General features: G+C 35.0%; 1 protein-coding gene across 2 annotated transcripts in view; it reads left to right on the top strand.

Moving 5' to 3' along the window:
• The window catches only part of VMP1 (vacuole membrane protein 1), a 127161-nt gene that overhangs the window by 85864 nt on the left and 26505 nt on the right, over positions 1–14792 (top strand). For both annotated transcript variants that reach the window (XM_042915710.1, XM_042915711.1), the window contains exon 8: positions 11782–11862. In XM_042915710.1, coding sequence (XP_042771644.1) covers positions 11782–11862 — 81 coding nt within the window. The remainder of the gene's footprint in view (positions 1–11781; positions 11863–14792) is intronic.

The following is a 14792-nucleotide window of genomic DNA, read 5'->3' as shown; positions in this document are numbered from 1 at the left end:
TAAGATTTGTGATCATAGTGAGATAACCATTATAGGTGTAAATAACTAAAGAATTTCCTTTTATTTTCTAGAAACAAGAATATGTTGATTAAGAATTAGCATTCAGGGGGCACCTGAGTGACTCATTCAGTTAAGCATCTGACTGGCTCAGGTCACGATCTCATGATTCGTGAATTCGAGCCCTACATCGGGCTCTCTGCTATCAGAGCAGAGCCTGCTCAGATTCTCTGTTCCCCTCTGTCTCTGCCCCTCCCCTGCTTGTTGTCTCTCTCTTAAATAAATAAAAACGTAAATAAAAAAAAAAAAGAATTAGTATTCAGGAGTAATCTTTTTTTTTTTTTTTAAGATTTTATTTTTGAGGTGCCCTCATGGCCTAGTCGGTTAAACATCCGACTCTTGATTTCAGCTCAGGACATGATGTCATGGCTTATGAGTTCGAGTCCCATATCCCTGCTTGCGATTCTCTCTCTCTCTCTCTCTCTCTCTCTCTCTCTCTCCCTCTCCCCCCTTCCCCTGTTCTCTCTCTCTCTCTCTTTCTCAAAATAAAATAAACTTTAAAAATATATAAATACATAAACTTTAAAAAATATATATTTTATTTTTAAGTAATCTCTGCACTCAGCATGGTGCTTAAACTCACAACCACAAGATCAAGAGTCATGTGCTCTACTGATTCAGCCAGCCAGGTGCTTCCAGGAGTAGTAATCTTATCCATTTCTACCCTCTTATGAGGGGAGGATTTGGCAAACTAATTAGTGGCAGGTTTGATAAATTTTCAATTCTTAATGCATTTCCTTCCTTCCCTTCTTCCTGCTTTACAGCCCTCTTCCTTCCTTGATATTAACATGTTGCTTTTCTCTTTTTGAAATTAAAAACAAGACAAAAACCTCTTATCCCCTTAGTTGTGAGATTGCACTATAACTGAGCTCATCATATTGTCCAGCTAAGAATTTTGACGAAATATTTTATTTCATTGGCTCTTGGGGTTTCTTTTTTTAATCTTTTGACAGTTACTAAGTAATATAACTTGTCTATAATTTTTCCCATAATCAGTTTTATCTCTTATTTATCATGGTAATAGATACTATTATTACCATTTTATAGAAAAGATGAAGAAACTGTGGCTCAGAGAACTTTAAAGACCATGTAATCAGTGTTATATCATTTTGATGTCACAGGAAGTCTGTAGAATTGGTGTTTGTATTATTTCTCTAAGTACTTTTTTCATCTTTTTTTTCTGTTCTCTCTTACATTGTAGGTTTCCTGAGTCATTCATCATCTCTTTTTGCTTTTTCTGCCAATTACTATTCCCCTCCCATATACACACACTAAATTTTCACAATATGCAATCTAATAAAAGTGCCCTGAGGAATAGAAATATATGATTATGGGGGGGCACCTGGGTGGCCCAGTCACTTAAGCCATTCATGGATTTCGAGTGGCTCAAGTCATGAACTTGCAGTCTGTGAGTTCAAGATCTACATCAGGCTCTGTGCTGACGGTGGGGAGTCTGCTTGGGATTCTCTCTCCCCTCTCTAACCCCTCCTCTGCTCTCTCACTCTCTCAAAATAAACTTTTTAAAAAAAATGTTTATTTTTGAGAGAGAGAGAGAGCATGGTGGAGGGGCAGAGAGAGAGGGGCACAGAGGATCCCAACTGGGCCCTGTGCTGACAGAGATCCCAATGCGGTGCTCGAACCCACAAAGTGTGAGATCATGACCTGAGCCAAAGTCAGACACTTAACTGACTGAGCCACCCAGGTGCCCCACTGAATTCTTTTTTTAAAAACTGGGATATAATTGACATGTAAAATTGTTTTAGTCTTAGATGTACGACATAATGTTTTGATATACATATATATTGAGAAATGATTATCACAATAAGTTTAGTTAACATCCATCACCACACATAGTTACAATTTTTTTCCTTGTGATGAGAACTTTCAAGATCTACTCTCTTAGCAACTTTCAAATACACAATACAGTATTGTTAACTGTTACTGTGCAATATACATTACATCCCCAGAACTTATTTATTTTATAAGTGGAAGCTGCTATCTTTTTACCATCCTTGCCTTCCCCCTGTCCTCCACCACCATCCCCCACACCCCACCTCTAGCAATCACTGATTTTTTTTCTCTGTATCAATAACTTTGTGGTTTTTAAAATATTCCACATGTAAATAAGATTATACAGTATTTGTCTTTCTGTCTTATTTTGCTTAACACAACACCCTCAAGGTCCATGTTGTTGCACATGGGAGGATTTCCTTTTTTAATGGCTGAATATTTCAGGGTGTGTGTGGTGTGTGTCCTACATTTTCTTTGCTTTGTTTTGTTTATTTATTTATTTTGAGAGAGAGAAACTACAAGCAGGGGAGGGTCAGAGAGAAAGGTGAGAGAGGATCCCAAGCAGGCTCTGCGCTGTTAAGTGCAGAGCCCCACAGGGGCCTCAAAGCCACAAACCGAACTGCAAGATCATACATGACCCGAGCCGAAGTTGAGAGTCAGATGCCCAACTGACTGATCCACCCAGGTGCCCCCCCCCCCCACATTTTCCTTATTAATACATCAGTGGACACTTAGGTTGTTTCCATGTCTTAGCTGTTGTAAATAATTCTTCAATAAACCTGGGAGATACATAAATCTTTTCACAATACTGATTGTTTCCTTTGGATCAGTACCTAGAAGTGGAATTGCTGGATCATGTAGTTGTTCTATTTTTAATTTTTGAGGAACCTCCATACTGGCTATACAAATTTACATTCCCCCAAACAATGCACGCGCACTCCCTTTGCACCATCTCTTGTCTTGATAATAGGCTTTCCAGAGTGCCTGGTTGACTCAGTGCGTAGAACATGCAACTCTTGATCTCAAGGACATGACATGAGTTTGAGCCCCATGTTTGGCGTGGAGCCTACTTAAAAAAAAAAAGGAAAGAAAAAATATATATATATACTTCTAACATTTGTGGGTTGATATCTCATTGGGGTTTTGATTTGCATTTTTCTGATAATTAGTGATGCTGACTATCTTTTCGTGTACCTGTTGGCCATCAGTAGGTCATCTTTGGAAAATATCTGAAGCAGGGTCCAGGTTCTGAGCTATCAGCACAGAGTTCGATGCAGGGCTCAAACCCACGAACCGTGAGATCATGACCTGAGCTGAAGTCGGACGCTTAACCTCCTGAGCCACCCAGGTGCCCCTCTGCCCATTTTTTAATCAGATTTTTTTCTCTTAAGTTGTAGGAATTCCTTATATATTTTGTCTATTAATCCCTTATCAGATGTAGGATTCATGATATTTTCTCCCACTGAGTAGGTTACCTTTTCATTTTCATTTGATCGTTTCCTTTGCTATATGGAAGCTGTTAAGTTTGATAGAATCCCTTATTTTTGCTTTTGTTGCCTTTGCTATGGTGTCCTATTCAAAAAAATTGCTAGGACTAATGTCAAGGAGTTTACCTCCCTATGTTTTCCTCTAGGTATTTATAGTTTTGGATCCTTTATTCAGGTCTTTAATCCATTTTAAATTGATTTTTGTGTATGGTATAAGATAGGGTCCAGTTTCATTCTTTTACATGTGGCTGTCCAGTGTTCCCAACACTGTTTATTGAAGAGACTGTCCTTTCCCCATTGTATAATTTTGGCCCCGTTGTCTTAAATTAATTGACTTGACTATGTAGGTGTGGGTTTCTTTCTAGATTCTCTGTTCTTTTCCATTGATCTATGTGTCTCTTTATAAGTTACTTCCATACTTCTTTGATTATTGTAGCTTTGTAATGTTATTTGGAATCAAGAAGCATGATGCCTCCGGCTTTGTTCATCTTTGTCATGATTGTTTTAGCTACTCAGGTCTTGTGGTTCCATACAAATTTTGGGATTATTCTATTTCTGTGAGAACTGCCATTGGAGTTTTAAAAGGGAGTACATTGAATCTGTAGATTGCTTTGGATGTGTGGACATTTTAACAATATTAATTCTTCCAATCTTGAGCACAGAATATCTCTCCATTTGTTTGTGTCTTTAATTTCTTTCATCAATGTGTCATAGTGCAGACAGGATTGTTTTCTTAATTTCTCTTTCTGATTCTTCATTATTAATGTATAGAAATGCAACTGATTTGGGGAGTGCCTGACTGGCTCAGTTGAAAGAGCATGTGACAATTGGTCTTGGGGTCATGAGTCCAATCACCACCTTGAGTGCAGAGATTACTAAAAATAAATAGTTAAAAAAAAAAAAAAGAAATGCAACTGATTTTTGTATATTGAATTTGTATCCTGCAACTTTACTCAATTCATTTATTCTAACAGTTATTTGGTGAAGTCTTTAGGATTTTCTATATATAGTATGCCTTTTGTTTCTTTTTCTTGCTTCATTGCTCTGGCTAGGACTCCCAAGACTATATTGAATAAAACTGTTAAGGGTGGGCATCCTTGTCTTGTTCCAGATCTTAGAAGAAAAGCGTTCCGTTTTTCACCATTGAGTATGATATTAGCTGTAGGGCTTGTCGTATGTGGTGTTCATTATGTTGAAGTACATACATTTCTATACCCACATTTTGAGCAAACGTTTATATCATGAATGGATGTTGGATTTTGTCAAATGTTTTTCCTGCATCTATTGAAATGGTCATATATTTTTACCCTTCATTTTGTTCATGTGGTGTATTTCAGTGATTGGTGTGTATGTTGAATCATCCTTGCGTCCCTGAAATAAATTTCGTGTATTAAGGAATTCAGTTTGCTAAAATGTTTTGAGAATTTTTCATCTGTATTCATCAGGGATACTGGCCTATAATTTTCTTTGCTTGTAGTGACCTTGTCTGGTTTTGTTACTGGGATAATACTGTCCTTGTAAAATGAGTTTGGAAGTGTTCTTTCCTCTTCTATTTTTTTGGAAAAGTTTGAGACAGATTGGCATTAGTTCTTCTTTAAATGTTTGGTAGAATTTACCAGTGAAGCCATCTGGTCCTGACTTTTGCTTTTGGGGAGGTTTTTGATTACTAATTCAATCTCCTTACTAGTAATTGGTCTGTTTGGATTTTTTATTTCTTCATGATTCAGTCTTGGTAGGTTGTAGATTTCTAAGAATTTTTCCATTTCTTCTAGGTTGTCCAGTTTTTCAGGTATTATTTCTTTTTTTTTTTTTTTTTTTTTTTTTTTTTTTCTTTTTTCTTAGTGAATCTGGCTAAAGGTTTGTTAACTGTTATGTTTATTTTTTCAAAAAATCAGCCTGGTTCCATTGATCTTTTCTATTGTCTTTTTAGTCTCTATTTTATTTATTTCCACTATGATCTTTGTTATTTCCCTCCTTCTATTATCTTTGGGCTTGGGGCGCCTGGGTGGCTTGGTCGGTTAAGCGTCCAACTTCGGCTCAGGTCATGATCTCACGGTCCATGGGTTCGAGCCCTGCGTCGGGCTCTGTGCTGACAGCTCAGAGCCTGGAGCCTGTTTCAGATTCTGTGTCTCCCTCTCTCTCTGCCCCTCCCCTGTTCATGCTCTGTCTCTCTCTGACTCAAAAATAAATAAACATTAAAAAAAAAAAAATTTAACTTTGGGCTTAACTTGTTCTTTCTGTTCTAGTTCCTTGAGGTATAAAGCTAGGTTGTTTAAGATCTTTCTTGTTTCTTAATGTAGTCATTTATCATTGTGAATTTCCCTCCTAGAACAGCTTTTGCTGTATCCCTTAAGTTGTTATGCTGTGTTTCCACTTTCATTTGTTTCAGGTTTTGGTTTTTTTTTATTTCACTTTTGAGTTCTCTTTTGACCCATTTGTTCAATAGCATGCATATATTTGTGAATTTCCCGTTTTTTTCTTTTAATTGATTCCTAGTTTTATACTATTGTCAGAAAAGATCTTTATATAATTTCAGGATTTTTAGTTATTAATATTTGTCTTGTGTTTTAATATAGAATCTGTCCTGGACAATGCTCCATGTGTTCTTGAAAAGAATGTATATTCTGCTTTTGGATAGAGTGTTTTGTAAATGTGTATTAAGTCTGGCTGGTTTTACATTATATAGTTTAAGTCTAGTGTTTCCTTACTGATTTTGTCTAGAAGATCTATCCGTTGATGAAAGTAAGGTTTTGAAGTCTTCTACTATTATTATATTGATGTCTATTTCTTCCTTTAGATCTGTTAATATTGCTTTATATATTTAGGTGCTCTTATGTTGGTGAATAAATATTTGCAAATGTTACATTCTCTTGTTGGAGTGACACGTTTATCATTATATAATGGCCTTCTTTGTCTCTTATTACAGTCTTTGTCTTAAAGTCTGTTTTGTCTGATAAAAGTATAGCTACTCATGCTTTCTTTTGGTTTTTATTTGTGTGGAATATCCTTTTCTATCCTTTCACTTTCAGTTTATGTCCGTAAAGCTGAAGTGAGTCTCTTGTAGGCAGCATATAGATGGGTGTTGTTTTTTAATCCATCCAACCAGTCTATGCCTTTTAATTGGAGAATTTAATCCATTGACATTTAAAGTTATCATTGATAAATTTATTGCCATTTTAAAATTGTTTTCTGGCTGTTTTATAATTCCTTTGTGCCTTTCTTCTTTTACTCTCCTTTGTGATTTCATGATTTTCTGTAATAAGATGCTTATATTCTTTTCTCACTGTTTTTTTTTTTGTGTATCTCCTATAGATTTTTGCTTTGTGGTTATCATGAGGCTTACATAAAACATCTTATAACAGTTTATCTCAAGTTGATAACACCTTAAGCTCAAACACATTTTATTTTATTTTATTTTATTTTATTTTATTTTATTTTATTTTATTTTATTAAGACAAGCGAGGTGGTGCGGGGAGGGCAAAGAGAGAGGGAGAAAGAATCCCAGGCTTCACTCTGTCAGTACAGAGCCCAGTGCAGAGCTTGAACTCTCAAAACATAAGATCATGACCTGAGCCGAAATCAAGAGTTGGATACTTAACCTACTGAACCATGCAAGCACCCCTTAAACACACTTTAAAGCTCTACATTTGGGATGTCTGGCTGACTCAGGTGGTAAAGCATGGGACTCTTAAATTTGGGGTCATGAGTTTGAGCCCCACATGGAGTGTAAAGATTATTTAAATTAGAAAAAAAAACTTTTAGGAGCACTTGGGTGGTTCAGTCAGTTAAGCATCTGACTTTGGCTCAGGTCATGATCTCACGGTTTGTAAGTTCAAGCCTTGCGTCGGGCTCTGTACTGACACCTCGGAGCCTGGAGCCTGCTTTGGATTCTGTGTCTCCTTCTCTCTCTGGCCCTCCCCCTCCCCCTCTCAAAAATAATAAACTTTTTTTTTTAACTTCTAAATCTCTTAAGTTGTTTTCAAAATAAATATTCTTTGCTTTTATGAATGTCTTTATGTAATGTATTCAGTTTGTACTATTATAGAATTTTACCCTAATATTCAATTTAAATAGAAATTCCAGTGATCATCTCTGATGTAATGTAAAAGCTATAAATTTGATATTAAAACATTTCATTTTCAATAGTAGTTGCACAAGTCTGTTCTGATCACTGTTTTGATAAATGTACTACTATTGCAATCACTTCATTTCATCAAGTTAATATCCCTACTTTTGCTTATAATTCTAGAGTTTATTTCATTGGTCTTCATCTCATAAGCATGTTTGAGTCCATTATAATTCAAAAACAATAGATGATCTATGACTCTTTAAAACAGACCTTTTAAAGTAAACTTACTTAAATATGCAGTGTTAAGACATAGTAGTTACATTATTAATATTGTTGATTAAGATAATAGTAAGATAAAATATTTTGTTCACTTGAATTTAATGAATTAATCTACATTTTTATGTGAAAATAACCCATAGGGAGCCCTGATAAAGGGTAGAAAATTGCAATTAGGGCATGTTTTAGTCTGAAAGATTTAAAGATTATGAGTTATGTTTCATTGCAGTTTCTATGAAGATGAGAATTAATTGTATACTTTAATTATGGTATTATGTTTAGTATTATTTCATTGTAAAAAATATTTAATTACATGGTTATTAGGATCTTAAATTTTTATTTATTTATTTTATTTATTTATTTACTTTTATTTATTTGTTTTGAGGGAGAGACAGAGTATAAGAAGTGTAGGGGCAGAGAGAAAGAGAGAGAGAGAGAAGGAGAGAGAGAGGGAGAGAGAGAAAATCCCCAGCAGGCTCCTCACTGTTAACACAGAGCTAGACACTGGGCTCGAACTCAAAACTGTAAGATCATGACCTGAGCTGAAATCCAGAGTCGATACTTAACCTACTGAGTCATCCAGGTGCCCCTAAAATGTCATTTTAGATGGTGAAAGAACTTCACAAATTCAGTGTATTTTAAATTGCCCTTACGTACAAGGAATTATTATTGAAACAGTTGTTCTGTGGTTTTTAATTTTATCTGTGGAGCCACTTCAATACCATCCCAAGGTCAGCCAAAGTTTTAACATAGAATGGATTAAGAAGGCAGATAATTTATAAAATTTTTCACCATTTACCATCTCAAACTAACATAAGCTATTAAGCAAATATTAATTATCTTCATAGTACTGCATTTGTTTAACAGGTTTAGGTATTTTTTGTTGCTTTTAAAGAGATCTTGAAATTTCATGTGATCACTTATGAAAATTGAAATAGGTGGACTGTTGCCATTTGAAGATAAATGTTATTTCATGTATTTTAAATCCATCTGGTATCTTTAGATTCAAAGATTAGCATTTTGCAAGCTAATTATAACTAGCCATATAGTTTCTCTTCTCCCTTAATCACAAATTTTTCTTAGGAAAAAGAAAGGTGAAGTAAAAGTCATGCAGGAATATTCATACTTGAAGGCTTTATCTGTTTTTTCTTTATTAATCCTTAAAGTCTCCGTGATAAGGATTTATTATAACACTGCTTCATTTGTTTTATTGTAGTTATTGGAGAAATGTTTCTAATGTCTCTTGTTCTTCATTTCAGCAGCATGGTTAGTTAAATACACAATCACAGTTGTTGAGAGTGGGAAAGATAATTTTACTTTCTTATATTGTGTTTATTTTTTTTAAAGTAGAAAGAGATACATGATTACAAATTGCAAATGCATGCTGCTTATTTAGGTAGAACTAGAGAATAAAACGTTCCTCTCAGGCATTTAAATTGTGAAATAGGTAAACTTTATGAAATGTGAATCCAGAGAAATGAAACTATTAAAAGGAATTTGTTTTTAGTTGTACAGATTTATTTTTAATAAAGAATGACAATTGAGGAAGTAATCAAATTGTACTTGCTACATTGTTCCCACAGATACACCAAAACCATTAAAATGAGATACTAATTTCTTTTGATATTTAACTTGAATATTGACTACCTACCATATTAAATTGTTAAGCTTTTTGTTTAAAATATTGATTTTAAAATTATTGATGTCCTTTTGTGGCTATTTTATTTTATTTTATTTTATTTGCCAGCCTGAAAAGAATAGCAGATTATGCTTGAAATGATTCATTTAAACTTTAGTAAAAGAGTTTTTTTGGCTGGTGTTGAGGATGTGTGTGTGTAAGTTGAATTTATTGTCAAATAATATAGTTCTATTTTAACAACAAGCAGAAATATAAATAGACATATTCATAGACAGTGTTACTTTAAAATCAACATGATAAGAAAGAACTGTCAACTATGCAAATAATTTAAAAGTATTTGAGTCGCTTTAAAAAAAAAAAAGAAATTTTAAAATATAAAGCAACAGGGATGCCTGGCTGGCTCAGTCAGAAAGTGTGCAACTCGATCTCAGGGCATGGGTTTGAGCCCTACATTTGGTGTAGAGATTACTTAAATAAATAAAACTGAAAATAAAATGAAATACAGAGCATCAAAGTACAATTACATTTAACATGTAGAACATTTTAGACCATGAAAGAATGATGTTTTCAATAAAATTATGTCAATAAAGCCTTTAGAGCCATATCAGTAAGTTGTAAATATATGGCTTTAAGAAAAATAAGTTTAAAATAAAAACAACAAAATGTAGTTGTGTTTATGAAATCTAAACATGAGTTACTACCATAAAATATTTTAGGGGCGCCTGGGTGGCGCAGTCTGTTAAGCGTCCGACTTCAGCCAGGTCACGATCTCGCGGTCCGTGAGTTCTAGCCCCGCGTCGGGCTCAGGGCTGATGGCTCGGAGCCTGGAGCCTGTTTCCGATTCTGTGTCTCCCTCTCTCTCTGCCCCTCCCCCGTTCATGCTCTGTCTCTCTCTGTCCCAAAAATAAATTAAAAACGTTGAAAAAAAAATAAATAAAATAAAATAAAATAAAATAAAATAAAATAAAATATTTTAGATTCGGTACAGACACTAGTACAATGCTTCCCTGAGGTTTTTTTTTGTTTGTTTTTGTTTTGTTTGTTTGTTTTTCACTACACTGGCAAGGAAAAACATCAAGAAAATACTCCCTCAAGCTGCATATTCTGCTACTGTTGGCTTCTTATAATGAAAACAAGTGTGTAAACTTCATATTAGTTGAATTTAAATAAACGTTTATAGATTGTTTAGTATAAAAATGTAATTTTAATTCCGAGAATATTGTGAAAGTCCTGGAAAATAAATTACAGGAACTGAAAGTAGCATGGTCACTGTGTGTGTGTGTGTGTGTGTGTGTGTGTGTGTGTGTGTGTGAGCACATGCGCGCGCGCGTGTGTGTGTTCAACACATAATGAGATTTATGAAATCCATTTCAGTAGACAACTTTCAGACTTTTTAACAAGTAAAACTTCCCATTAAAAAGGCACTTAATTTGTTTTCCTTGTAAGACATGCAAGCTGAAAATTAATTTAAGAAAACAAAAAGGTAAAGGGAAGTTTCTACTTGATTTATTTGGATAAAGTAGCTCTTTCCCCTCAAATAAAAATTCTTACAGCACCCTGAAGGATAATTAATGATGGGCACCCAGGCATCTGAAAGAACAAGGAGTCTGTTTTCCTTTGTTTTTATCTAATTTCTGTTGAGTAAAGAGATTCTGCCCCAGAGGGATGAAATGACTCCTTACTTTTTAAAAACAAAATTCCACAAACTTCTCTAGGCTTAATATTTTTTATTATTTTGTATATTAGGTGATCTACATAACATTTAATCTTTTTTTCTATTTTTATTTAAGATTTTATTTTTGTTAATCTCTGTATCCAACATGGGACTCAAATTTACAACCCCAAGATCAAGAATCACATATAGTAGGGGTGCCTGGGTGGCTCAGTTGGTTGAGCATCCAACTTCAGCTCAGGTCATGATGTCACAGCTCGTGAGTTCAAGCCCTCCCTTGGGCTCCAACTTGAGCTGGAGCTTGCTTCAGATTCTGTGTCTCCTTCTCTCTCTGCCCCTCTCCTGCTCATGCCCTGTCTCTCTTTCTCTCAAAATAAATGAAAACATTAAATAAATAAATAAATAAATAAATAAATAAATAAATAAATTTTTTTAAATGAATCACATGTGGTAGGTCAGTATTTCCAAAATAATGAGTTGGTTCATAGATAGTTTATAACATTTTCTTCATCCCTAGATAATCCGTAGATAATCTGAAAAATAAAGTAACAGTGTTTTGGCTTATTCTTGAAATGTGGTAAAAGTTTGTCTTTAAGGATGTAACTAATGTTCTATCAAGATTTTATTCATATTTTTTAATGCAGCCTATGATTTTTTTTAATCATTCATCAAAAGCAATGATTAAGTGAATCAGGTTGTGTGGCATTTAATATTATAAATTCTACAAAGATCCATCTTTTCTTCTTCCCTGTACATTTCATTAATGTTTTGATATCCTCCTTTTATACAGGACTTTGCTTCCCGGGCTAAACTGGCAGTTCAAAACCTAGTACAGAAGGTTGGATTTTTTGGAATTTTGGCCTGTGCTTCAGTAAGTGAATTGTATTAAAAGTGAGGAATTCCAATAAATGGTAGATTTATATATTGATCCAGTTTGTTTTTAAAGATAACACACTTAACAAAAAATAAGGTAACATACTTGAGTGAACAAAAATGCTATCACTTTTAATGGGTATATAAATTTATTAATCATTCATCTTACTCATCAAATGAGCTGTTTCTATTGGATGGATTCGTATCTAGTTTATTGACTTTCAAGCATTTCATCTTGCCATGATGACTTCAGACCTAAATGGCTTGGTTCAGTAAGAATAAAAGAGATAAAATTCATCCTTTGCATGAAGAATTTATAAAATGAAGTGCATTTAACCAAGTAACAATGACTTCATTCTTTCCAGAGTTATAGATAGGTAGTCTTTTTCCAAAGTTTCAAGCATTAGTTATAAGGAAGAAGTCATGTGAAACCTGTCTTAAGGGGCATTTACACCAAGTTAGGTAATTGAAACCTCTGGGGCAAAGTTAAGGGCATTTTTGGCTACAGTGAACTAAGAAGCCACTTATGTCAAAAACTTAATTTCTTAAATTGCAGATTTGGGAAATCGACATTCCTTGATGAGTTGGTGTTTATCCTGGTCCTTTTCTAATATGATAGAAATAGTTATATTTGAAATGGAGCATTTTGATCAAAGCTTTCTTTGGTAGCCCATACACAATTTTTGGTAGTTCAGTGGTGGATTTGGCTGGATTAACTAGGTGTACCTAGTTGATACAATAAAAACTGCAGCTATAAATATAATTCACAAAATTATTATCTACTGACACACAGCTGCTTTGTCCATTATGTTCTAGAATATGAATATATCTTTGAGTACTCTCTGCCCCTCCCCTGCCTTAGCAAAAGCAAATGCCCAAAAAAAGAGGACTTTCGGTGCCAAAATTTCTAATGTAATGTCAACATTCTAGAGATACTGTGAGATACACATATGCCTCAATTACTATCCTTTGACCCAGCAATACTAGAAATTTTCATAATCTAAGTTTTCATTTCAGTGTATGAGCTCTTTATCATAATTTGATCTCTCAAGTATTTGAGCAGTTTATAAGTATACTATAGTGTGATATTGTAGAAAGAAAATTGGCTTTGGCATTCCTAAGCCAGTCTTGTCTCTTATTAGCTATGTAACCTAATCAAGTTACTCTCTTTGAGCCCTAGATTTCTAATTTTTTTTTAATGGACAATAAGTCACTCATCATTGTAAAGGCTGACTGAGGATTCAAGAAACTATATGTAAGGGGTGCCTGGGTGGCTCAGTCAGTTGAACATCTGACACAGCTCAGGTCATGATCTCCTAGCTCATGAGTTAGAGCCCGCTTCAGATTCTGTGTCTATCTCTTTCTGCTCCTCCCCTGCTCTCTCTCTCTCTCTCAAAAATAAATAAACATTAAAAAATTAAAATATGTATGTGTGTGTGTGTGTGTGTGTGAACTAACACAGTGCTTAGAACATAAATGTTCAACCATTTTTTATCATTATTCCTCAGCTTTGATTTAGTCACTGAGTGTTGGGAATAAAGAGATGAAAGATATATTTCCTTTCCTCGAGGATCCTGAAGTCTAGTGAGGGAGACCATTGAAATACAAGGATAAGTAGAAAGTGCTGTGGAAGTCAGCAGACTGGGATTAAACTGAGAGGCCTAATGGATAATAATGTCCTTACTTTAGAGGCTAAGAAAACAAGCCTGGGAACCACATTGCCTGGGTTGAAATTCTGCTCTGCTGCTGAAATCCTGCTTTCCCAAACAAACTGTCAAATCTGTCTCATTTTCCTGTAAAATGAGCATAAGCATATCATATAGCATTGTTTTGGGGATTAAGTTGAGTTGGTGATGCAGAAACTTTAGAAAAGTATCCTAAAAATCAGAACATTCAATAAAAACTAGCTTTCATTGTTCCTAGGGAAAACATGAGTACCTTCAATTTATTAAAATAAAAAATGGTATTTATTCTTTGGCACTCATCTATCTCTGTGACCTCACTGTTGCCAATCCATTTTCCATACTAGTCAGTCTTCTTTATATTTGACTAGGAATAGTCAGTATTGAACAGAAATTGATAGATCAGTTTGGCCTTCCAGGAACTTTTTTCCAGAAAATTGATATTTCTGTTAAAGTATTAAAAGTATATACTTTATTTAAGGTAAAAAGAAGTTTTTAGTTATTTTGTTGTTAATGTTTGAACTAACAAATTAAACTCCTACTTGAGGGAAAATTTCAAAGCTACTTAGTAGCTCTTTTTTTTTTTTTTTTTTTTTTTTTAAGTTTTCTTTATTTTGAGAGAGAGAAAGAGAACATGTGCAGGAGGGGCAGAGAGAGAAGGAGAGAGAAAGAATCCCAAGCAGGGTCGGCACCGTCAGCACAGAGCCCAGTGTGGGGCTCGAACCCACAAAATGTGAGATCATGACCTGAGCCAAATTTAAGAGTCAGATGCTTAACCAACTAAGCCACCCAGACACCCCATTAGTGGCTTTTGTAATCTCAGTCTTCCTTTCTGTATTTAGTTAGATGGTGAAAAAAAGAAAGGGTGCAGGGGCGCCTGGGTGGCTCAGTCGGTTAAGTGGCCGACTTCGGCTCAGGTCATGATCTCACGGTCCGTGAGTTCGAGCCCCGCATCGGGCTCTGTGCTGACAGCTCAGAGCCTGGAGCCCGTTTCAGATTCTGTGTCTCCCTCTCTCTCTGACCCTCCCCTGCTCATGCTCTGTCTCTCTCTGTCTCAAAAATAAATGTTTAAAAAGAAAAAAAGGGGGGTGCCTAGTGGCTCAGTTGATCTGACTCCTGGTTTGGGCTCAGGTCATGATCTCACATTTCACAAGTTCCAGCTTTACATTGGGCTCCTTGCTGACAGGGAAAAGCCTGCTTGGGATTCTCTCTGCCCCTCCCCTGCGCACTCGCTCTCTCTCTCTCT

This window comes from Panthera leo, chromosome E1, assembly GCF_018350215.1.
Source record: "Panthera leo isolate Ple1 chromosome E1, P.leo_Ple1_pat1.1, whole genome shotgun sequence".
NCBI classification, from domain to species: domain Eukaryota; kingdom Metazoa; phylum Chordata; class Mammalia; order Carnivora; family Felidae; genus Panthera; species Panthera leo.
This window is presented reverse-complemented; position numbering and strand designations above follow the sequence as displayed.